This window comes from Eptesicus fuscus, chromosome 7 (assembly GCF_027574615.1).
Source record: "Eptesicus fuscus isolate TK198812 chromosome 7, DD_ASM_mEF_20220401, whole genome shotgun sequence".
In the NCBI taxonomy this organism is placed as follows: domain Eukaryota; kingdom Metazoa; phylum Chordata; class Mammalia; order Chiroptera; family Vespertilionidae; genus Eptesicus; species Eptesicus fuscus.
This window is the reverse complement of record NC_072479.1, coordinates 55930168-55953840: the sequence shown is the minus strand read 5'-3', so window position 1 is coordinate 55953840 and position 23673 is coordinate 55930168. Positions and strand designations below refer to the sequence as shown.

General features: G+C 55.8%; 2 protein-coding genes, 1 long non-coding RNA gene and 1 other non-coding gene across 4 annotated transcripts; 3 read left to right on the top strand and 1 right to left on the bottom strand.

Moving 5' to 3' along the window:
- Window positions 1-4902: 4902 nt before the first annotated feature.
- On the top strand, window positions 4903-9498 carry HOXC10 (homeobox C10). Its single transcript, XM_008140781.3, has 2 exons — window positions 4903-5766; window positions 8872-9498. Exons 1-2 carry the CDS (start codon window positions 5016-5018, stop codon window positions 9147-9149), a joined length of 1029 nt encoding a protein of 342 aa, XP_008139003.1. The 5' UTR covers window positions 4903-5015; the 3' UTR covers window positions 9150-9498.
- Window positions 9499-11485: 1987 nt separating this feature from the next.
- On the top strand, window positions 11486-11564 carry MIR196 (microRNA mir-196). The gene has a single exon (NR_129197.2). It is a non-coding gene; the product is annotated as a microRNA mir-196 (primary transcript).
- Window positions 11565-18756: 7192 nt separating this feature from the next.
- On the bottom strand, window positions 18757-19921 carry LOC114231271 (uncharacterized). The gene is made up of 3 exons (XR_008556599.1): window positions 19856-19921; window positions 19439-19598; window positions 18757-19000 (listed from the first exon to the last, which is right to left on the bottom strand). It is a non-coding gene; the product is annotated as an uncharacterized LOC114231271 (long non-coding RNA).
- Window positions 19922-19936: 15 nt separating this feature from the next.
- Window positions 19937-23060, top strand: HOXC9 (homeobox C9). Its single transcript, XM_008140782.3, has 2 exons — window positions 19937-20474; window positions 22190-23060. Exons 1-2 carry the CDS (start codon window positions 19937-19939, stop codon window positions 22432-22434), a joined length of 783 nt encoding a protein of 260 aa, XP_008139004.1. The 3' UTR covers window positions 22435-23060.
- The last annotated feature ends 613 nt before the right edge of the window (window positions 23061-23673 follow it).

Below are 23673 nucleotides of genomic sequence, written 5' to 3'. Positions count from 1 at the left end.
AGGTCAATTCCAAGCCTGAGCAGCCGGCTGGGGAGGATGCAGCCGACCGAGCCAGATTCTCTCCCCTCACAGAGCCCATCGAAACAGACTAACAAGAAAGGCTAGGGAAGAAGGTCAAGAGGAAGGGAAGCACTGAGAAGGAAAGAAAAGAGCAAAGAATAAATTGTATAATAAGGAAAGAAAGAAGGAAAAAAGAGAAAGGCAATGAATTAAGGAAGAAGGAGGAAAGGATCAGAAAACGAGAAGGGAAAAATGAACTGCAGAAAAAAGAGAAGGAAAGAAAAAATGCAGAGAAAGAAGGGGGAGCAAAAAATAAATAAAAAGAAAAGGAAGGAAGGAAGGAAGGAAGGAAGGAAGAAAGAAAGGAAGAAAGAAAGAAAGAAAGAAAGAAAGAAAGAAAGAAAGAAAGAAAGAAGAAAGAAAGGTAAATGATGGAAAACAGATCTTGGAAAAGGAATTCAGCCGGTAAGGAAGGATCGGGGGTTTTCACCGGAGTGAGCCGGCCCAACCACAGTCCTGGCTCTGGCTGGAAACCCGACCTACTGGGGCAACTTGGAAGCAAACCATTAAAGTGGGGAGCAAGGCCTTCCCCCCACACACATCCTCCCATCCGTCTCCTCCTCCCTAAGCTTCTCTTGGACGCGTTTGCTATCTGGTTTCGATTTGATTCAGGAGGCAAGATTAAAGCATTGGTCGGCTTCCGAAAGGCAAGAAAGCAGTTGTGCTGGTCAGGCTATTAGACTTCTGGACTCGGGATCGCAGGAAGCGCATTTTTGGGTAAAAGTGAATATTTGTGGCTCTGTATACAAAATTAAGCACAACTTAGACACGTGTGTAATTGGTAAACTCCATAGCATCGGGGTGCAAATGTGTGTACAAGGTCCAGCCGTGAGAGCGACTCTAATGGTTGGCGGCCCGGGCGGAATGGCTGCGGGATCGGGGAGACCAGAGGCCCCTCCAGGCGTCCTCAGCCTCCTGTCTCCCTCTCTATACCTGTTTGAAAAGCTCTTTCCTGGGCATCTGAGCACTTGTATTTTGTCTGGGATTTCCTTTCTCCCAATTAAGCCGAGGCAGAGTCTGGTGTTAGCGAAAAAGAAAAGCAAATCTTTCCTTCAAGTTTTGGAAGGAAAATTATTTACGTGGGACTTCAAAACAAGAGGGAAAAAAACCCTGCAATTTTCACTCGTGTGATTTTGTTTTCTATTTTGCTTGATGAGATTTCAAGACACACACACTTTTATTTTTATTTTTCCGCAAAGGGAGAGACACTTTTCCTTTTTCTTTTCACCTTTGGAATTTCCTAGTTGACTTCCCTAACCTCTTGGAGAAACTTCACTAATTTTCCTTGGCGAAATCAGGGTGTTTCTGGGGGTGCTTTGAGGGTTTGAGCCAAAAAAATCAGCCAGCCGAGGTTCCTTTCTGTTTGTGAAGCACTCCATTTTTCTTCTATTTTTACGTGGAGACCCCGGGTGCCCCAGCCCTCGGCCTGCCCCTGGGACCCACCGAACACCCTGGAATATGCAAGGAGCACCTTCCTCCTCTCCCTTGCCCACAGTCCCTGCAGCGGCAGGAGGCCCAGCCCTGCCTCCTTGCTCTCTTCCCAAGGTCCGGGTACTGGGAAGAAGGGCACCAGGAGCCAGGACTCTTGGGGTAGGCGGGATTTGTCAAGATGTGGGTGCAGCCTGAACCCCTCTCTGGCCTGCAGCCCCTGGATTTTTACATCCTCAAGTGGAGGCAAGAGGAGGAAGCCCAAGAGTCACAGGTCTCTTGGTACTCCTGGGAAGTTGGGGAAATGTCTCAACATGGCAATTCCAGCAACACAGACTTCTCCTGGACCCCGATCCCGTTCCCTGGGGTACAGGCCTGAAGGCCTTGGCCCCGTGGAGCAGGGCCGGTGGGCGCCTGGCGGCAGCAGGATGCCCTGGCAACTCCGGTGCCTTTGAACGCCAGGCCCGGACAATAGGACTGAAACGGCCTTTGCTCGTGGCCTCGGGAAAGACCGAGCTCCAGGGGGGCAGGGCTGGGACCTACAGCCGACCGACCTGCAGAAACGCTCCTCTGGCCCCCTCCTCACCCTCACCCCTCAAGTCTTCCTTCCCATCACCCCCACTGGGGTAGAATTCCAAAGTCTGAAAAACCCTACCAAGTTGAATTCAAGTCTGCGTCGGCACGGGCTCCGGTTTAACGGCTCCGAGTTTGCGTTTATCCTGCGTAATTAAAGGCAAACATTTGTCCCACCGGGGGTCCTACTTAGGCTGATGAATTTGATTTCTTTTTTCATTAATGGGCCGTGTTTATCATACTTCTAATTATTTCAACTTTAAACACTATTTGTTCTTGTGAGGAAGTGGGAGTCCAGGCGGGAGGCTCCTCGTCCCACGGGGATTACTTCCATTAATAATGGCAAGGATTCGGGAGCGACTCCATCCCCTCCCACGGGTGAGGTAAGGAGTGAGTTGGACTGGGGGTCGGGCTGGTAGGGGAGACTGGCCCTAAAGCCGAGTGACTCCACTCCGTTCCCGCGGGTTCCCCAGGTTAAGCCTAGGGACTCGCTGGGTTTGAGAGGTAACCTGGAGTTCGTCTCCTTCGCCCTCCTCCTCAGCCTCCCTCACCCCCTCCCAGGCCAAGCTCAGACCGTGAGGCTCAGTGCAAACTTCCACTTCCCGCTGCCCCAGCCGGATCGCAGCCTAGCCGGGCAGAGGCTTCCCTAGTTCTGTGCAGGCCCCCAGCCCCCAACACCGAGAAAAAGGCCAGGAAAGGCCAAGATGGCCAAGTGGCACCTGAGCAGAGGGAGAGGGCCCAGCAGAACCCCAAACAGGGAGCAAGGGCAGGGGTCTGGGACGCCAGACTCCAGGGACAGGCACACCAGGCAGGAAAATAAAGGCACTGTGAAAGAGGGGGGAGGGAACCCCCCAAAGCCATATAATTTTCAATTGCTCTGGTCTTTAATTTCATCGCCCCATAAATGAGGAAATATCAGTTCCCATACTAAATTTTTATCCCCGGCTGATAAATATGACGGGGAATTTTCGTTGGGTCCTCGTAAAAGCGAGCAGTTTCGATCAAACTGGTGGGGAGAGACTTATGCAGATAATGCAAACAGAGTGGCCATAAAGTCTCCTCCGTTTCCCTCGGGGTGGGTGGTGGGACAAAAGGCTCTCTGGATTGAGTGCTCCCCGGCTGTCCCAAGTCTCCTCTGGAGCCTAAACAGCCTAACCTTGCCTGGGCCAGCCCCTCTGCCGAGCCCACGGCGACCTCTGCAAATGAAAACACAAAACCATTTCCAATCCCTGCCGGCTGGCCCTGCAAGCAAGTCATACATTACAGATGTTCTTCCAGTTTTTCCTGTTCTTCCAGGGTTGGGGACCCCTGCGCCTTCTCTCTGGACCACTGGATGAGAGAATCCCGGGGATTTATGTCCGAAGTCCCCTTCTCGCCGCCCCGGCTCAGGCCTCCTTAGAGCCATCCAGCCTCCTCACCGCTGCACGCCAGGGCGCGCAGAGCTCCAGTCCTTTCTTTCCCCGCCAGGCTCCAGCCCATCGGAAAGTAGAAACCTGAGGCTTGTCCAGGGGAAAATGTGGGGCGACCAGAAAAACAAGTTATTTTCCAGATTCTGTTTCCTAAGGAAGGCGTGGAGAGTTTAGTTCGCTTGGGGAGAAAGGCGATGGAGAAACGAAAAGAGCTATTTCAGACATACTTGCCCCTTACTTCTGGCTTCCCTTTATTGAAAAATAACCGCAATGACAGACTCGAACCTTTTCTCCTTTCAAAAATGCCCCCAGCTCGTTCGCTCTGCAAAGGACAACTCTCTGGGTAGGATTTTGTCGAGTCTGGTGTCTTGGTTTTCCGTGTGAGACGCAACTCTCCCAAACCGGCTGAGGCCCCGCGGGTCCCCTCTTTCTCTCTGGGAATAGTCCCTGTATTTGTGGGAGCAAGGTCAATTGGAAAGCGAGGGCCACTGGGGCCTGGAGCAAAGCAACCAAACCCACCCAAAGGCCAAAGCCTTCCTGCCCCGGAGATGGTGAGCCAGGAGCCACCCACCCAGCCAGGCCCAGGCGGCACTGCTGGGTCCGACCCTGTCTCAGTCACCAGCTCCCTCCTCCCCACCCTGGGATCCCCTCGGAACCTCCTGTCCCCAAGCAGCCCTGAAGTGATGGGACCCCCTCCCTGACCTCTCCCACTCCGGAGATTCCCTGCCAACTCCCAGGGGAACTTGCAACTTGATCAACTTCCGTGACTGGCGGTCCCCCAGCTCTCAGTCCCAAAGGCCACGCACGCCGGCCAAACGAGGATACAGGAAAGCAGAAACTTTAGTTCTGTTTGGGATTCCTTAACTTTTTCTCCATTTCTCTGCCCACTGGAGCCCTCTCCCGCCAAACCTTACCCTAGTCCCACCCCAAGGGAAGAAGCAGAGGCCAGAGTCCAAGGAGAGGAAAAGGGAGGTGAGGAGAGGGGAGGAAGTACCTGAATGGTGTCTTGACCTTTTAATTTGAATTTGACTGTTTTGAGCCGCGAGTTACCTTGCTCTCTCCGTCTCTCCTGCATTCCCCCCCTTCCCACCCCCTTCCCCAGGAGTACAGGCTGGTTCCCGGGTAAACAAACCCCACTCTCCCTAGACACCCTCCACCCCCACCCCTGCCCAATCTCCCTCCACCTTCCTCCTGCCCCTGTCGCCCCCGGGCGCTTCCTTTGTTCGCGGTGAAGTGCTCGGGCGCCCCTACCCCGAGGTGGTTGCTAGGTGGCGCTGTTACTCCACGCTCCGCGCTCCGCCTGCCGACAACTTGACCCCGCTGACGTCACGGCCGTCTGAATCATCAAGGCCATTTTCAAATCCCATTGGTCTAGCTGTCACATGGTGAGGCCCGAATGTGCGGATAATTATGGAGCTGATATTCCCCCCTCCCTTCTTCTTCTTCCCGCCCCCTCGAACCGCCCCCCCCCTCCCGGATGGGGGGAAAAAAAGATGTCAGCTCCTCCGCTGTAGTATTGCTCCTTAAAAACCCCTCTCTCTGAAAATGACATGCCCTCGCAATGTAACTCCCAACTCGTACGCGGAGCCCCTGGCTGCGCCCGGCGGAGGAGAGCGCTATAGCCGGAGCGCAGGCATGTATATGCAATCTGGGAGTGACTTCAACTGCGGGGTGATGAGGGGATGCGGGCTCACGCCCTCGCTCTCCAAGAGGGACGAGGGCAGCAGCCCCAACCTCGCCCTCAACACCTACCCGTCCTACCTCTCGCAGCTGGACTCCTGGGGCGACCCCAAAGCCGCCTACCGCCTGGAACAACCTGTTGGCAGGCCGCTGTCCTCCTGCTCCTACCCACCTAGTGTCAAGGAGGAGAATGTCTGCTGCATGTACAGCGCAGAGAAGCGGGCCAAAAGTGGCCCCGAGGCAGCTCTCTACTCCCACCCCCTGCAAGAGTCCTGCCTCGGGGAGCACGAGGTGCCCGTGCCCAGCTATTACCGCGCCAGCCCGAGCTACTCCGCGCTGGACAAGCCGCCCCACTGCGCCGGGACCAACGACTTCGAAGCCCCCTTTGAGCAGCGGGCCAGTCTCAACCCGCGCGCCGAACATCTGGAATCGCCCCAGCTCGGGGGCAAAGTGAGTTTCCCCGAGACCCCCAAGTCTGACAGCCAGACCCCCAGCCCCAGTGAGATCAAGACCGAGCAGAGCCTGGCGGGCTCCAAAGGCAGCCCCTTGGAGAGCGAAAAGGAGCGGGCCAAAGCCGCCGACTCCAGCCCAGACACCTCGGATAACGAAGCAAAAGGTAAGGCCGCCTGCCTGGGCCGTGGCCCGGCCGGAATGCTCGGTTACTTGGTCTTCCTGCCCGGGGCGGGCGGGGGGGAAGGGAGAAGGCTGGGCCGAGGAGGCCCTGGACGGTCCTGGGACTAAGACCCCAGCTTGCGACTCCCGTCTGCTGAGCGCCCGGCGGGGGCGCGTCATTGGGCTGGGGAAGGTGAGCGGCCAAGTGGAGGTGCCGGCAGCTGCGGCCGTGGGCGCCCAGACCCGGCCTGGCGCGCGCCCGCGGACGGTCTGCAGCTGCCCAGGGCGGATGACCACTCCCAGGCATGTGCTGGGTTTGGTTTGCTTGCTCTGCGCTGCTGTCCTGGTGGGGGCTGATGTCCCCCGCTCAGGTCAGAAGCTTGTAAAAAGCTTAAAATGGCGATCTTGGGTCAGGGACTAAGGAAGACTGGGGAGAAAGGAGATTTCGCGTTACTGGGTTTTCCCAGTTGAAAATTGTTTCCTGTGAAGCGCGGATTTGTTGTTTTGTGTGTCTCATCTGTGCGTGTGGTTTGGGCTCCTGCGGTTTGGGGCCGGGCCCGGGCCTAGGACAGCGGGGCTGGAGCGGAAGAGGTGGAGGTGAGAGGCTGCCCGCCGCGTCCCTCCCTTCCCCAGGCGCCTGGCTTGGGTATGGCGTTGGAAAGGGGCAATTGGGCTGTTGTAAGTTTTTTGTCTCCCTTTTAATTTTTTTTCTTTTCCTTTTCTCTGGTTAAATTTTTTTTCGTTGGTTTCTAATAGCTGCTTACAAATGAGTGGTTGGGAAATGTCTGTGTGAATGGCAAGGAAGTGTGGCTTTAGTTGGTTTGCATTGTGATTTTGGTATGAGAGAGAAAGCTTCGTCAGAGTTCAAGCTCAGGGTTCAAGATTCATTTTTGCTGCGGGAACTGGAGGACTTCAGGACCTTTCTCTGACACCTGGAGAGGAATGTGGAGGAAACAAACGGAGCAGTGGAGTGAGGCGGAGGAGACCTACTCTCCCCGAAAAGTTGGAGCCAAAAGCATCAGAAAGGCCCAACTGGGAGGGGAGGAATAAAGCTGCTCCCCAAGGCACCGGCTGCTGGGGGCTGTATATAAGAGGGGCTCTCTGAGTGTTGAGGCAGATGGACTATTAGAGCTGAGCAGCCTGGATCTTGTGGTGCTTTGTATATGGATGCGGCACACGCATGCCTGGCGACCTGTGTCACACTCACACACACACCCCTCTCACATGCTCCGCACACACGCATGCCTGCTCACACTCACACACACTCTCTCTTTTGGGGGGCAAGGGCTAAGCCTCTCTTCCTTGGGTCTCCTCTGCAAAGGTGGCCTTGGCAAATTACCTCATGGAGACCCTGGCCAGAAGATCAGGTGTGCTCAGGAGCGAGCGTGAGGGAGAGAGTGAGGCCCCCACACCCACAAAGCCTTCGTTGTGGCATTTGTGCAACACGCAAGTTTAATGTTACACCCTTTCCTCAGACCCTGAGCTTGGTTGGGGAGTAGATATGTAGGATAGGAAAAGCTGTTCTAGCCCCACCAAAAGCAAAGTCAAGGTTAATAAGTTCACCTCCTGACTCAAACTGCCCCCATTCTGAGAGGCTCCATTTTCTCTCCTGCCCTCCCCGCAACAATCTAAATCCTCCTACCCCAACTAATCCTTCTCAGTCTGCCCTTCACCTCTGCGCTTTTTGCCTCCCCTCTCCCATTTTGATGCCACCACCTGGCCAGAGGCAAGAGGGCTTTCGGCCAGACTTCACCATTTGTAATTTCTTCCCTTCCCCCAAAACCCAACAAACCCAATAAGAAAATAAACAAGACAGGGTTAGATGTGAAAAGCCTTTAAACGATTTGACTGGAGGCTTCAGGTGCAGAGGTGGGAGCAGAATGAAGGGCATTTGGATGTTTTAAACTACAGCCTCAAGTTTGCATTTTTCTGGTGCTTCCTGGTTCCCCTGGCCACCCCCCCTCCCACCCCACTCCCCATCAAGATAAAGATCCAGGAAGCTGGCAATTTCATTTGGTGTATGGGAGACAGAGTGCAGAGCCATCAGCAGAGTCCTTTGCTGGGTGCCCATCTCTGGTCTCTGGACTCTGGGTTTTTCCCTAGAAAAGATAGCCCAGATCTCTTTTGCGGCTTGAAGAGTAAGACCGGTCCATTTCAGCAAGAACATGGTCCAGGGAGAGAAGCTATCCATAAGATAATGGGAAATACACCCTCTACTTATAGCATCTCCTTAGATAAATAACATGTCTGCATATGTGCAGGAGAATGCTTTGCAGGAATCCACACATGCAGGCAGGCATCCATATCCATGTCGATATGCAGGCAGGAGATTTCCAAGAGGCTGCATTTCCTCAGGATATCTCTCTCCCTTGACCTTAGGTCCTATGGCCAGGGCTGCTGTCCCAGGACCACTCAGCATGCCCTAGAGCTGTTGCCCTGACCTCTGCTGCCTGTAAAGTTCCCTTGCCTCAGCTATTGACACCCCCGGGGGAATGGCCAGGAGAGGAAGAGCTGGCAATGGGAGCTCAAGTGGGACAGTGCCATTCTGTGGCACTTCAGGTGGGAACAGGGACGGGAGGTCTGGTGCGGGACAGCTGCAATGGCCACTGGCTGCAGAGAATGGGGCGACATCCCTCCACTGAGTTGAAAGGGGTCAAAGCTCTCTGGGAACTGCTCTAGCCAGCAGGATGGACTCTGCCACCCAGTCTGGGGCCTGGAAAATGCTTTTCCTTCTGGTTGGATTTTTCCAGAGCTGGAATGGGACAGAGAGGAGGGAGGGCCTGGTGAGGTTTCAAGTGCCCACCAGGGTCAGCAAGCTGAGGGAGTGGGGACTACTCAGAATCTGCTAGGTCAAGGTGGATTGGGGTAATTTACATTTAATAAATGCTTTGGAGGCAAGAACCTCCTGTCTTTCTCCCCCTGTAAATCTAGACCCCAACGATATTCTAAGGGCCCTGAGCCCAAGAGGACCCCGCCAGCCAGGCCTGTGGAACAAGAGCAGCTACTCTGTACTCCACCAGCCGCCCCACAGCAGGCTGGCAAAGGCTGCAGCATTCTGGAGGGGTTGCCTCTGCAGGGATACTTATGTAAATAATGTTATTTTTAACAGAGGAGATAAAGGCAGAAAACACCACAGGAAATTGGCTGACAGCAAAGAGCGGAAGGAAGAAGAGGTGCCCCTATACTAAACACCAGACGCTGGAATTGGAGAAGGAATTTCTGTTCAATATGTATTTGACGCGAGAGCGCCGCCTGGAGATTAGCAAGACCATTAACCTTACAGACAGACAAGTCAAAATCTGGTTTCAAAATCGCAGAATGAAACTCAAGAAAATGAACCGAGAGAATCGGATCCGGGAACTGACTTCCAATTTTAATTTCACCTGAGCACTTGGCCTCCCTTCCTCCTCCCCTCTCCCCCACCCCTTTCTTCCTTTCCCCGCCCCTCCTCCCTTTGTGCCTGGTGGTATATTTTTTTCCCTCCCTGAGTATAAATGCAACGCGCCTGCAAAGAAGGCAAAGACCTCAGACTCTCCTTCCAAGGGACCAATGGTTCGTGCTGTGAAGATGCGTCCACCTAAAGCATGAGAAATGGGGTGCAGGGGTTTGGGTGTGGTGTGCCTGCATAGATAAGGGTGGGAGTGTGACTGGTGTGTGTGTCAACCCCTCACTCACCCACGCACTCACACGCAGCAGCATCCTGTTCTCTATGCAAAGTTAAGGTCGAATACACCCAATTGGGGGGGGGGAGGGGAGGGGAAGAGGACAAAAATGAACCAGAGAAGGTCTGTAATCTCACAGAGCACAGTCAGAATTGCTCCTTTCTTGCTGTATTTCCTCCTTAGAATAGACGTTTTGGGAAGTTCGGCTAGTGTTTGTATGTTCATCGTAGCGCCCAGCGCCTCCACCGAACCCTCTCCGTGTCTTTACCTCCCAGTCGCTCTGAGAATCTGCTTGAAGTCTTGTATTTGTACTGCTTTCTGCATTTCTCCCATCCTCCTAGCACCCCACATCCTCCATTCACTGACATCTGAAAATTTCCATCCAGAGGAACAAAAATTTTAAAAATAGAACATAGTGAAGCAAAGACAGACACCCCCCCCCCATATCACCCAGTCCCTGTCTGGCAGTTGTGTTATTTAAAGATATTCTGTATGTTGTATCTTTTGCATGTGGCTTCCTTAATGGAGAAAAAAATGCTAATAAATTTCCAGAATCATAATCCTCAAATGGGTGGTTTTTGTATTTAGTGCTTTTTTTTTAGCGACACCCCCTCCCTAAAGAGGCTGAGTGTGTGGATGTGTGTGTTTTGTGTTTGACTCATCTCCTAGAGCCTTTCTAGAACGTCTCTTGGCGGGTGTAATGTAAGTGAGAGACCATAACGTTGATTTAAATATTATCCAGGTGACCACAATAAGTCAAGGTCATAAAACAGTAATGTCAGGACGGTCTTGGTGCGCGCGAGAGGTGGATTTTATGATCTGCAAATATAATGTGGTGCTGCAGTAAAAGATGCATTTAAAGGTGACTGGAGGAGGGAAAGAGGCAGAGAGCAAACTGCAATCTTGAGGAGCAGACGGATCTGATTGCCTGGGGTGCTGGGCCAGGCACACCCCACCGCTGCCCGGGGGAACCCCAAGAGCTCCCCACCTATCCAAAGAGAGGAATAAACTTAACCGCTGGAGGGGGACACGAGGAGCTCAGCCACCCCCCTCCCCTCGACAGCAGCAGCAGAAGCGCCGGCAGCGGCAGGAGGAGGAGGCGGCGACAAGGTAGGAGAAGCGGTTTCTTGTTCTTCTCTTGGCGGCAGAGTGGGGACTCGCAGCGTCCCCAGGTGCCCGGTGCACAGCGGGCAGAACAGGAAGGAAGGAGTTTGGGGCGCCCAAGCTTTCCGAGAGCCCGGGCTTGCTTGTGGACTTGTGGATGCTGGCAGCGGAGGGCAGTGGCCGTGAGCTCCCTTTCCTCCCCTCCTCGGCCTGTTGCTGTGGGGTTCAGTGGTTAATCGGGTAAATTGGTAGGTTTTGGCTTCTTTCTCTTCCGCTGGCACTTAGGGTTGCCTCGAGGTTGACACATGGGTCTAGATGTCGCTCAGTCTGGCTGTCTGCTGAGGGGAGCAGAGGGAGGGTGGGCTGGAGAGGGTTGGAGCTTGAAGCTTAGGTTTTTCTGCTTTCTGCTGGTTTGGATGTGAGCCTTATCCAGGCTCTCGGTCCCCACACTCCCTAACCATGGGGCTTCGCCAGGCAAGTGGCCTGGTGGGAAGAGGCGCTGGAGCACAGGCTGTGTGGCTCGGCTCCCCACAAACGCAGGGAAGCCAGAGTTGAGCAGAGAGGGAGAGAGGATCGGAGGGAATCTAGGAGGAGAGTGCGGAAGGGCCCGATGGACAGGACCGCGACCCAGCTCCAGAGCGGAAGGACACTGGGCTTCCCCCAGGGCCAGGGCCAGACGCAGGGGAATGGGTCTGCTGCGGTGCTGGAGGTGGGGCGTGGGTTTGGCGGCTGGAGGTCCCATTTCATCAGAGTTTCCCTGAACGTTTTGCTTGGACCAGAAGCTGATGAGGCAGTCAGACCCCTACCCACCCAGCCACCCAAAGTCTACTCTCTAGTCTTTAGGGAGGTTGTGGGGGCGGAAAGGGGGACGGGGCTGAATTTCTTCCTTCCCCAACCCCCTTCCCTTCTCCTCCCGATAGATGCAAAGCTGAATCTCCCGCCCTGCTCGCTCAGCTGATCTGTGGCTTAGGTAGTTTCATGTTGTTGGGATTGAGTTTTGAACTCGGCAACAAGAAACTGCCTGAGTTACATCAGTCGGTTTTCGTCGAGGGCCCCAACCCACCTATCCAGCTCCGTCCCTCCCCTGTGGGCCTGCCCCACAGCCCCCTTCCAGGTAGGGCACATTGGATACAGACTGAGGAGGGCAAGCTGTGAGTGGGGCCAGGCCAGGCAAGCCTGAAAACCCCACTTTCTACTGTCTACTCCTCAGCCTGTCCCAATCCCTGGGGCTCAGGGAGAGGAGTTTCTCCTGCAGCTATTGTTTCCTGGACTCAGCTGATGGAGATAGACAAAGACGGTCTAGTCAATTCCAAGGAAATTGAGGAATTTGAGTAAGAGGTGGTCTGGCAGGCCAGCCAGGGTAGGGCAGGGTCATTAGGAGAGAGGAGAGCACAGAAAGAGAAGGGAGTCTCTGGAAGGGTTAGTGTCTCTCACCTGCCACCTCCAAGGAAAAACTATGCCTCCAGAAGGCTGGGGCTGAAGCTTCCCCTTAGAAAAGTGGGGTGCCTGGGGGTCCCAACAATTGGGGACCTCTGAGCACTAGCTCAGTCACCTTCCCTCCCCGTCTATAGCTCCATGCCCAGGAGAAGGGCATATTTAGGGTGTTAGTAGGTTAGAGGAAAGCATCAAGTCCAAGTAGAAATGCCCCCCCCCACACCCACACACACCAACACACATACTAGGAAACATTAGGGCAAGAGCCTAGCCAGCTCTGGTCTCTGTCCAGCTGTCTGTGGCCCGTAGGCCTTGGTCTGTTGTGTCTGTGGCTGCCAGGCAGCTGCTTGTCTTTGCATCGTGTGGAAATGTCTGGGTGAATGGAGGCTGCCAGCGCCCACCTTTACCATATTGTTGGGAAGGCTGTGGTCTGATGCCAGGGAAGGAGGGCAGGAAATGGAGTGAGAGGAAATCTGAGCCATGCGAAACTTCGCAAAGCTTCTTCCCCTCCTTTCCCATCCACCCCTTGCCCTTGGTTCCTCAATTCTGGACCCTGTTGCTAGAGAGAAGCTCTCAAAAGAGGTTTCTCTGCCTGTGAAGAAAAATGGGCGGGGTGGGGGGGGGGGAGTCCAGGAGAATGGGGAGATACCACCCCGGTTCTCAGACTGGGAAAGAGAAAGCCAAAAGGAGGACAGGTTTTCTTACTTTGGAATTATTGTGATTATTAAAACATTATAAACTTTCAGACAGAGAAATAAAGTCATGTCCCCGTAACAAAACATATACATGGAGTTCCATATCCTTGCAATTGTCTGCTAGGGGGATATCTGTAACCTTGTATGAGTGTGGGTCTCTGTTTCTATATCTCTGTCTCCTCTAGGCTCTCTCAAACCCCCTATATATATTTACCTGCATGCTTATTTATTTTTCTCTCTGTTATACGAAGAGATTTGTTTTCACCCTGAGGAGGATAGAGGGGAAAATGGGAATAGAGCCTCTCTTCGCTTCAGCTGAATTTGTCAGGTTGACTTTCCATCTGTTCCTTAGCCATTTGTAGGGGGAAAAAATATCTTCCCTTGGATGAAAGTGCTCAAATCTCTCTGTGGCTCTCAGGGAATAGGGGGGTTTTCAGAGAGGAAGACCAGCTGGTTAGAGGCAGGCAGGGGGACCCCCTGTTTGGGAGCCCCCAGCAGTCTCTGAATTTTCAGGTTGCCAGGAGCACCGGGCCAGTTGGAGTGAAATGAGTCCCCAGGAAAGGGGAGACTGGGTCCCTGATGGGCCGAAATTCACCAAGGAAGGGCTTCTGCGCTTTGGGTCTCTCTGCCTCCATTTCTGTTTCAGAGCCCAAGAGCTTAGGGGGGTTGGTCACTGAGCCATGGGTCTGGGTGTCCACCCCAAAAGAATCCTGGTGAATGGGGTGAGTTCTCATAGGGCCAAGGTGAGGGCCAGTCTGGTGGCCAGCGTCTGCCCCGAGGGCCCTGGGGCCATGGATCATGGCTAAGGTGGTGGTGATTATTTATTCGCTTCGCTGGAAGGGAGTCTTCAGAAGAAACAGCGTGAAGAGGAGGGGAAAAATTATCTCTCTCGTCTGCAGATATTAAGATGGATTTTTATTTCTTAAAGGACCCTCCCCGCCGAGAGCGCACAAGCGTAAACTTAATATATGCTCCGCAGCCCAACTCCAGAAATCGCAATAAAAGTTAAAACCTCCCCTACTGGTTTTTTTTAATTATGATATGGGAAAGAGGAACAGGATTTATAGAGCTGAACTCTCGGCATGTGAGTGTTTAAGACTTGTGGGAGAAGGAGGAAAAGGCAAGAGCTCGCCAAGGAGAGCCTTGGGCTCCGAGATATCTCGCGGCTGCGGGGGCTCTGGCTCAGCCCCGCGGATCCTCGATCCTCCGAGGCTTCCCTGGGACCCTGGCTCCCCAGCACCCTCCGCTGGGGCCCAAGGCCTGGCTGGACGCGGAGCTGCAGCTCTTTTCGGAAACAGGTGAAGGGCGGCGGCGGCGGCGGCGGGGGCTTCCAATGGGAGCGGCAGGCACCGGGCTTTGTGTGGGTCCGGTGCACGGGAGGAGGTTTGTAGCCCGGGGCAAGACCGCGGCCCGAGTGCGCCCCGGCGGGCGCCGAGCCCGGGAGGGGTGTCGGGGCGGGCGTGAGAGCACAGACTAGGTGGATCGCGTGTGTACTTTGGCGGCAGGCGGAGCGGAGCTGGCTCCCCGGGCGGAGGCCCGCGGCGAGCCGGACAACCGGATATTGAGTCTGTAGGAAGGACCTTGGGGTCTGAGTGGTGTCTGGGTGGCCGTCGCGGCGGTCCACGGTGTGCAGCTCGCAGCGCGTGGGGCGCGGCGGTCCTCGTGGGCGAGGCAGCAGGCCCCGCACACCTCCGCAGGGGCAGGGCCGTGGCCAGGACCTGGGAACCGAGGCCAACCCAGGCTCAGAGCATGAAAAATAAATGCAGTTAGGGGTCTTTCTTTCTTTCTTTGGCACAAGAATGTCTTTTCTTTTTTTCTCTCTTTCGGAGATACCTGGATTGGGTCCAGAACAGGTTGCCCGCGGGAGGGCCCGCGAGCGGCAGCGCGCGAGGGAGGGAGAGAGGGAGGGAGGGCGAGACAGAGGGAGGGAGGGAAGGAGGGCGGGCGGCGGCGGCTGCGGTGGCCGGGGCTTCCCTCCCCGGGCGGGAGGCGGCTGCCCTGCATCTGTGGCCGTGGGGAGCCGAGGAGCAGGTAACGAAGGCGCTTCCCGAGGCGGGATTGGACCGAGCCAGAGGGACCAAGTCTTCCAGGTCTCTGTCCAACGCCCTGGAGGGGAGAGAAGGTAGGGAGATCGGCGCCCGCCGGCCTGGCAGAGAGGCCTCGGGGAATGTTGAACCTGTATTTGATTTCAGGCTCACACTCATGTTGTGAGTCAGTCTGCCTCTGGAGATGCGGTTTGCCTGCCTGTCTGTCTGTCTGTCTGTCTGAGGCGTCCCAAACCCTAGGCTCTCCTTCCAAAGGCTGAACAGTTTGGGAACATTGGTCGGAATGTGCACTTTCATTCATTGCCTTCTCTGCAACTCAGTGCGGCTGATGGCTGTGCCCCCAAGTTGGAAGGGAGCTGGACTCCCGCCTCCTGGAAGCCAGATCCTCTGGTTCCCTCCGCCTTGGGCTGAGTTCCGGCTCCAGGTTCGCGGGTTGCCCTGAGGTTGGAGGCCAGACAGCTCCCAGTCGCGCAGGGAGGGCGGGGGAGAGACTCGCGGCTCTGGCCCCTTAATTGTACCCGTATTGTCTCTCCTTTCGCCACCTCCGCTTCCGCAGTCTGGGCTCCAAAGTCACTGCAAATTTCCTTGCGACACACACATCACAGAGAGATCAGGTAACCAGTCGCCAGGGCCACGGGGGCTCCAGGCAGGGAGCACCCCCAGCTCTGGGGCCCTCCCCCTCCAGCCACTCCCCAGGCTAGGAAGCTAGTCCGGTTGGGGGAGCCGGAAATAGCCCCGTTTGCTGCCGGGCGGCGGGGCAGGGGGCCGGCGGGAATGCAGGCCGTGGCGTTGAGAGGGCCAGGTTCACAGGCCCTAGGGGTTTCGCTCCTGCTGGGCGGAGGGGCCGGGCTCCTGGTGTGCGGGGGTCCCGGGTACCCACCTGGGGTGGGGGCAGGACGCGGGGCTCCTCGCGGCAGGCCAGGAGAATTCAGTGTCTGCTTCCTTCCAGCGCAGGCCTGAGCAAGGAGGAGTTGTGTGTGGGTGTGTTTTTCCCAACAAAGAGGGATCGGGAGAGAGAAGGGGGGAAAGTCGAGGGGAACCGGGGAGGGGGCGGGGAGGGGGAGAGGGCAGCGAAGAGGTGAAACGAGCCCATTTCAGGGGGAGATGGAAAATGAAAGCAAATGGAGCACAGCCTCCTCTGCGCGGGCGGGCGCTGACGAGCCCGGGAGCGGTCTCCCCGCCTGCGGCGGCCGGGATAGCCCACTGGGGGCACCGGGGAAAGCCTGTTTTAAATTTAATCCGAACTTGACGGTGTGGATTGAACCGGAGGGAATTTAAATCACTAAAAAGGAGGCGCAGGGCCCGGGGAGAGGAAGCCTCTAACCTGTCTGCCTTTCCGTCAGTCCTTCCCACGGTGGTGCTGGCTGGGTTGCAGTCCTAGCTGCCCAGGTTCGAGGTGATCCAGTTAGGCTGCCCATCCCCCTTAGGGGGCTTTCCCGTGCCCAGTGAAACCTTTTGGGGTTGGAGGGGAGTTCTGAGAACCAGAGTCAGCGCAGAGCTGCTAGCTGAGGCTGGGGTTACCTTCTCCACAGCAGGGATTCCCAGTAGCCTCCAGGCTCTTGAGTTTGCCCCATTTGCGCTGAGGAAAATGGAAGGGAGTGGTGGGGGTGGAAGGGAGTCTTGGAATCTGCCAGGGGATTCCGGAGGAGGAGCTGAACCTGGGAAGACAAGCCCCTCCGTCGTCGTGGTGGTGTCCCCACATCCTTGTGCTCCCATCCCTAGAGGCCTGGATTTGGGGGAGCCTGAAAATCTGCTTCAGAGCCCTGACCTGCCACCCTCCCTCCAAATACAGAGAATGGGGGTACAAGCCATATGCAGTTGTGGAAGCACAGGGACCTGGGTCTGGTGAACTCAGGGGCTCCCAGCCTCTTCCAGCCCCCCCCCCCCCAGGCCGCCTCTCTAAGCAAGGCCTAGGCAAAATGGGGTATTGGTGGGGAGGGGGCTGTGGGCGAGGCCTACTTCCTGATCCTCAGCTCTGTCCATGCCTGAGTTCACGCTCTATAACTAAGGTGACAATCTCCCCTAGGTTTCATGGGGAAATTGACAGCAGCAGGGAGTGTGGGCTGGAGGATTTCAGCTGTGATTTCAGCTGCCCCGTGCTGCTGCCTCTGCCGGCTGGGCAGGGCTGAAAAGAAGGCAGTGGCCAAAGAGGCGAGGAGAGAAAGGGGCATCTGTTTGCAGCCACTCTGTCTGAGAGCTCTCCCCCAAAGCAGAGGCCCATGGAAGAGGGCCTTCAGGGGTGTCCTTCTTCCAGGAAAGCTGAAATGGGGGCCGATGGGCCCTGTGGCCTGGCAGAGACGCAAAAGAGGAGCAGGGCGTGAAACCTCCTTCCTCATGTCTTCTCCTCTGCTCCTTGACTAGAGCGTGGCTCAGCCCCAGCCGCCTGGAAGGCTGCCTGGGCTGAAATGGGGTTCTATATCCCAGGAGCCTAGTGTACCCACAGGAGCAGGACGCTGGGAAGGGCAGGAGGGAAGGCCTCTTCCTCCTTTGTGTCAGGACAGAAGTGGCCGCTGTGCCTGGAGCCTGTCGCCGGCAAAGGCCCGGCAAGCAAGCGGACTGCACAATGCCATGGCTGCTCCGCCAGCTCTCTAGCCCATCCTGCCTATCACCGCCCTTCCTCTGTCTTGCTCTCTGCACGCCTTCCTTTCCCTGCTCTCCTATCTCTTTTCATCTTGCCTCCCCCCTTTTCTTTAATTCTCCCCTCGCTCCTTCTTTTTAGCCTAATCCTCTGTTTCCTTCTTTCCTTCCCTCCTTCCTTCCTTCCTTTCTATGGGCCTGACGCCCCGTGTGTGTTTCAGTTGTTCGGTCTCAGGCCATCTCGGGCTCAGTCTCTCTCAGGCTCTGTCCCTAACGTCCTCTTGGTCACAGTCTGGCCCCGGGCCGGCCAAAGGCTACATGTCTGCCAGCAGCCGCCCAAGAGCTGGTCAGGGTCCCCAGCCGCCAGGGCTGGGGGAGGTGCTGACGGCGCGAGGGATTTGGAGAGAGCCTCTGCAGGGGGACGGGAACCTCTTGTCTTTTCCTTGAACTAGTGAGGGAGGATTTTTGATTGACAGCTAACCCAACTCCATCAAGGCCAAAGAGATACTCTGTTTCTTGCTGTTATTTGGATTTTTCCAAATCAGTTTAGTCTGGGGGAGGGGAAGATAATCCAATCAGAGCCCAGGGCGAGGAGGTTGAGGCCCCGAGTCTCCTCTCCCCAGCCCTTAGGCACTTCTCACATCCTGCCCCCCTTTCGTAGAAATCCCAGCCCCGCTTGACCGAAAGGGAAAGAACTGGAAAGGGGGAGGAACAGGGACTGGGGACGGGGCCTAGAAAGCTGGGGTCAGTGTTTGGACTTCACATCTATTCTTCCCCCCTCAACTTTCCTCCTCCCCCCAACATACATCCTACACTCTCTGGGACACCTCTCTCTGGTCCTTCCCTGCCCCAGAGGAGACAGGCTGACCTAGGTGCAGGAGAAAACCAGCCTGGGCCCCCACCCCTGGCGTTTGGTGTCCCCTCCTGGGGACAGGAGTGGGAACGAAGGGCAGGCATCTCTGCTCTGGGAAGCTTCTTCCTTCCCTGCTGTTTCAGAGCCTCCTCTCAGCCTCAGCTCCTGCCTTTTTTCATCCAGCACAAACTGGGACTCTTTCCTTCTGACCCTGAAATTGCATCCCTCCTGCAAACTCGCTCTGCCATGCCTAGGGTGCATCTGCCTCTAGGGACATCACCTGCTCTTCTCCCCCACCAGCCAACCTTCCTGCCCCCTCTTTCGCACTCATTCTGAGAATTTCCTGCTTGTCCAAAGCCCACCCTGACTGAACCGCCGTGGGGCAGTCCGATGGAAAGCAGAGGACTGGGTACCAAACCCCAAACTCCAGCAGGGGGGTAACAACCCACTTATTGGGGCGAGTACTCCTAGTTGTCTGTCCTCCCTACAGTCACACAGCTTCTCCAGAATTCCTGTGTCCGACCCCAAAGAAACCGCTTTGTCCCAGCCCTCCGTTGCTTTTTCCCCGTTCCAAAAACAGCCTACAATTTTATTTAATGAAAGACACATTTATGAACAATCAAATGATCCTCATAAAAATTTTATTGAAGGACGTAAAAACAAGCTACTTGCCCACGACTGAGGTCGCTCTCTTGCCTTGCCCGCTCTCACCCTGGCTCTGTGCAGACAGAACCAGGGGGGTGACTTCTTTTTTGGGGGGGTCAGGGTGTCCCAGAGATGGAACTGGGGCAAAGGTGGGTGAGCAGGAAGATGGGATGGGGTTGCTGCCCCACTTAAGTTGTGTAGATCTCTCCTCCACTTCTTCAAGCTGGCAAGGAAAAAAAAAAGGTAGATATAGACAATAAATTTGAAATAGAGGTGCCTGCATATCTGTACCGAAGCAAAGAGAGGACTCCTGGTGCTGAAGGTGTCTGAGGTCCAGAGGTCCTACCCCTCCCACCCACGGACCACCTTCCCCAACCTTCCCTACCCCGTGTTTGGGGGGCTGAGTTGGCCAGGGCAGAGGCACTCTCCCCTTTCTCTCCTTCCCTCCCTCCCTCCACCCCAGCTTCTCCAGTCCCCTCCCACCCTCCCTCTCTCGCTGCTGCTGCTCCTGAAAGAAATACATACATACACACTATTTAAAAACGCATTTTTAAAAGCCACGTTCCGAACTGACAATCGCTGATCTCGGCTCGCGCAGAGACTGCGGGAGCGTCGGGGCCGACAGAGACAGATTACGTCAAGAAATAGTTCCTCCACCTACCTCGGCGGCCTCGGGTCCCCGGGCTCCGGCGCCCAGCTCCGCCCCGGGGGTCCGGGAACCCTGGGTTCCGGGGCTGGCGTTTTCACCCCATTAAGAAATCCTCCTGGGGGTGGGGGCGGGAGGCCATCTGCTCCCGGGTGGACATGGGCAAGGGGGTTCTCTGAGGAGAGACGAGTTGTCCTGAGGGGGTGACGGATGCCTGGGGTCCAGAGTTCCGGACCCCCAGGAAAACGCAGGTCGCGGGGATCAGCAGAGAAGGGGGTGGGAGAAGGTTAAAAAAAAAAAAAAAAAAAGGCAAGGGAAAAAAAAAAAAAAAAGCCCCTGCGCATTGATCCGCGCCGTATTTTTGGGTAAATACGATCACGTGGGGGCCGGAGAGCCAATGGGCTGCGGGGAAAAGGCTGGAAAAATAATTACCTGCCTTGATTGTTCTGTGAGCAGATAAAAAGTACATATACAGTTCATACAATAATCTTATGTATGTAAAACCCCGTTACGATGTCGGCGACGGGGCCCATCAGTAACTATTACGTGGACTCGCTCATCTCCCACGACAATGAAGACCTCCTAGCGTCCAGGTTTCCGGCCACCGGGGCTCACCCCGCCGCCGCCAGACCCAGCGGCTTGGTGCCGGACTGTAGCGATTTTCCGTCCTGTAGCTTCGCGCCCAAGCCGGCCGTGTTCAGCACGTCGTGGGCGCCCGTGCCCTCGCAGTCGTCCGTGGTGTACCACCCGTACGGCCCCCAGCCCCACCTCGGCGCCGACACGCGCTACATGCGGACTTGGCTCGAGCCGCTGTCCGGCGCCGTCTCCTTCCCCAGCTTCCCGGCCGGCGGCCGCCACTACGCCCTCAAGCCGGACGCCTACCCCGGGCGCCGCGCCGACTGCGGCCCGGGCGACGGCCGCAGCTACCCGGACTACATGTACGGCTCGCCCGGGGAGCTGCGCGACCGCGCCCCGCAGACCCTGCCCTCGCCCGAGGCGGACGCGCTCGCCGGCAGCAAGCACAAAGAGGAGAAGGCCGACCTGGACCCCAGTAAGTTGGGAGCAATTTTCCTTTACAACCGGCGCGGGAGGGGAGGAGAGGCCGAGCGGGGGGAGCCGGATTACAGCCCCTCGGAGTGGCGCAGGGAGCGCGGGAGAGGGGCGAGGGCGAGGGGGTGAGGACTCAATAAAAGCGAATTACCTTGGGGAGCTTTCAGGGGCAGGGAGGTCTGAAAGGGGGCCCAAGGAGCCAGGTTTGGGAGAGGGCTGAGGGGGGGCTCCTCGCCCAGGAGCAGGTTTTGATGAGAGACCCCCGCCCCCCATACCCCCAGCCCGGGCTCTTTGGCTCAGTCGTTACTTTCCAAGAAATGCAGACAGGGCCAGGGGATGGGGTGGGGGCGAGGTTCATTTTATGGTTTGAGGTGGGATGGGACAGAGATGAGGAGGACACTCGGGGCAGGGAGAAAATTCACCCCTACCTCCCAGCCAGCATGGGTGGGGGGGTGGTCCTCACACCACTAGAGATGAATAAAACTCAAGGTCTATGGACTTCTCTCCCAGGACCACTGAGTGAAGGGTCTGGGGGAACTTGGAGAGACAGGACTTCCAGAGTTAGGGGAGAGAAGTGGGGTCCCAGCCTCAAACTTGAAAGCCCTCTTCTGGGGGTCTGCAGGAGAGAAGGTAGAAAAATGGGGGTGTCAGGGATGAGGAGTGGGGAGAGACATCTCCCCAGAATAGAGAATTACACACACACACACACATATACACATACACATACACACACACACATACACATACACACACTCCAATCAGGGAGACAGGAGCCTTCTGAGTGTTGCAAAGAAGGGCAGGGGTAGGTGGGGAGGGGCAGGTGGGAGCTGTAGGGCCAGAGAAAGGGGAAAGAAGAGAAACAGCAGGGGAGGGGTGCAGCCCCCTGGGTGTGAGGAAGTGTCTGGGGGAGTCCCAGGGGGGGCTCCAGGAAATCCTTTCCTCCAGCCCGGTAAGGGGCCAGGGCCTAATTATACCCCTCTGAGCCTTCCCTCCTTGCCCTCAGCTACTCTCATAAACCTGAAATTGGAGGCTTGGCTCCTGCAGAGCCTGTCCTGGGGCTGGCAGGAGGGGTGGGGGCACTGGCAGTCAAACAGGGAAGCTCACATGTAGGGGGGCTGTTTCCAAGGCCAGCAGCTCTCTGGGGGAGAGGAGGAAGGCTTTTCCTAGCCCAGCATCACCCTGAGAATTCGCCTCAGCAGGGTTGAACTCGGAGAGCGGAGATGAGCAACAGCGCTGGAGAGGGTAGTGGGGGGCTTAGGGGCTCTCAGGGTCAGGAAGCAGAACTGCAGAAATTTCAGGACTTGGTCGTGGGCTGGGTGGATGGGAGGGGGCAAAGGAGGAGGGAAGTGGGGAGGAGAGAGACCTCACTATAAAAATAAAAAACAAGGGAGAGAAGCATTTATGGGCCTATGAAACGGTTGGGAATTTGGACTTTTTATGAGGATATTCTCGAGTTACTACTCTTGAAGCTGAGGACCAGACTGTTGGGGCTTTGATAGCTTTGATTTCCTATAGTTTTAGGAAACTGAAGAAGGGGGAGATGGGGAGGGGGGGCAGAATGCAAAAGGAGTGAGGGGAAATTCCTACAGCAAAACGTGTCCAAATTCAGGTTCAATTATTGGGTTTTGATAGCCTGGCTACGACTGGGGGTGGAGTGGCAGGGATCCTGGGCTGGAAAGGGTCTCCACTGACCCCTGCCTGTGTTTGGCCCTCCAGGCAACCCCGTGGCCAACTGGATCCACGCCCGCTCCACGAGGAAGAAGCGCTGCCCCTACACCAAGTACCAGACGCTGGAACTGGAGAAGGAGTTTCTCTTCAATATGTATTTAACCAGGGACCGTCGGTACGAGGTGGCCCGGGTTCTCAACCTCACCGAGCGGCAGGTCAAAATCTGGTTTCAAAACCGGAGGATGAAGATGAAAAAGATGAATAAAGAGAAAACCGACAAGGAGCAATCCTAAACCCTGCCCGGCCTGCTGCCTCGGCACAGCCAAGGGAAAAACAAAAAAACCCACAAAAAAACCCAGCCCAGGCGGGAGAGAGCAAGAAAAAGGAAAGGAAAGAGCAAGATAGAGAAAAGCCAATCAGCTTAAAAAGAAAAAAAAAAAGGAAAGGGAAAAGGAAAACTCTTGCGATTTGGGAGGGTTCAGTGTTGAAAAATTGGTGTTTTAGAGTTAGTTCTACCCAGCGAGGATCAGGAGGCGGGGAGAGAAGCCGCATTCTCTTCTTCTGCGCAACTGAAATAAATGACACACACAATGTGATTTTTTTTCTCCTTTCTTCAGAGAAGCCAGTACTTGAATCGCTATATTTCTATTTTTTTTCCTGTATCATATTTGGTCCGGGCCATCTCTCCCCAGGCCTGGGGTGCTCTGCGTGCAGATTTTGTACAAAAAAAAAGATACACATACATACACAATAACGAGTCCCAGCCCAGGAGCTGAGGGGCGAGGGCCGGGGATGGTGCCGCAGGCTGGGTCCAGCGCACAGGCCGGTGCCTCGGGCATGTACATAGCAGTGTTTCCTATCATCCCCAGCGTCCGTCCTGTAACGTGCTTCTGTTTGTTATGGTAGAACAGCTCTGTGTTAATATATCGAAGTCACTTAAAAAACCAGAAACCCAACTGCATCCAGTTCTCATTATTTCTCCTCCCTGTGGCTCCCAGGCCGCTGTCGTGGAGGAGGCAAGTGCTCAGATCCTCTGGGGGAGGCTGGAGCCAGGAAGGGGCTCTCTTGACCTCGGGAGGGCAAGTGCCTGCTGCTTCTCTCCAGGCGGGGTGGGGTGGGTGAGGGCTCCAGGGTGGGGTGGAGGCTGCTTAGACCTGGGCACAGTCTGTGCCTGCTCTGATAGCTGCCTAGGAGTTTCCTGGTAGCTCAATGGAGTCCAGGGGGGTGGGGGCATGGCATGAATGGCTTTCCCTCGCTGTAATTAATTGTAATAATTTATGAGTACAGGAGATCAGAGGGAAGAGATAGGTGAAGATGAAAGTTGGGTGCTGGGTGAGGGCCCGGGCTGGATTCTTGCCTGGCTGCATCGGTGCTTCGAGGGATGGCTAGGGGGGTTGAGTAGGGAGGGTGTGCGGTTTGGAGGAGGAAGGCCAGCAGGCCTCAGGGAGAACAGGCACTGAGGATTTCGTTGAGAATAAATGGAGGAAGATGGGAGAGAGGGAGGGAGGGAGGGGGAGAGAGAGAGAGAGAGA

Bases quoted from the DNA above. Each gene is read 5' to 3' on its own strand.
- HOXC10 (XM_008140781.3), top strand. From the start codon at position 5,016: ATGACATGCCCTCGCAATGTAACTCCCAACTCGTACGCGGAGCCCCTG. The intron at 5,767-8,871 runs GTAAGGCCGCCT...TATTTTTAACAG, and splicing joins CTCGGATAACGAAGCAAAAG to AGGAGATAAAGGCAGAAAAC.
- HOXC9 (XM_008140782.3), top strand. From the start codon at position 19,937: ATGTCGGCGACGGGGCCCATCAGTAACTATTACGTGGACTCGCTCATC. The intron at 20,475-22,189 runs GTAAGTTGGGAG...TTGGCCCTCCAG, and splicing joins GAAGGCCGACCTGGACCCCA to GCAACCCCGTGGCCAACTGG.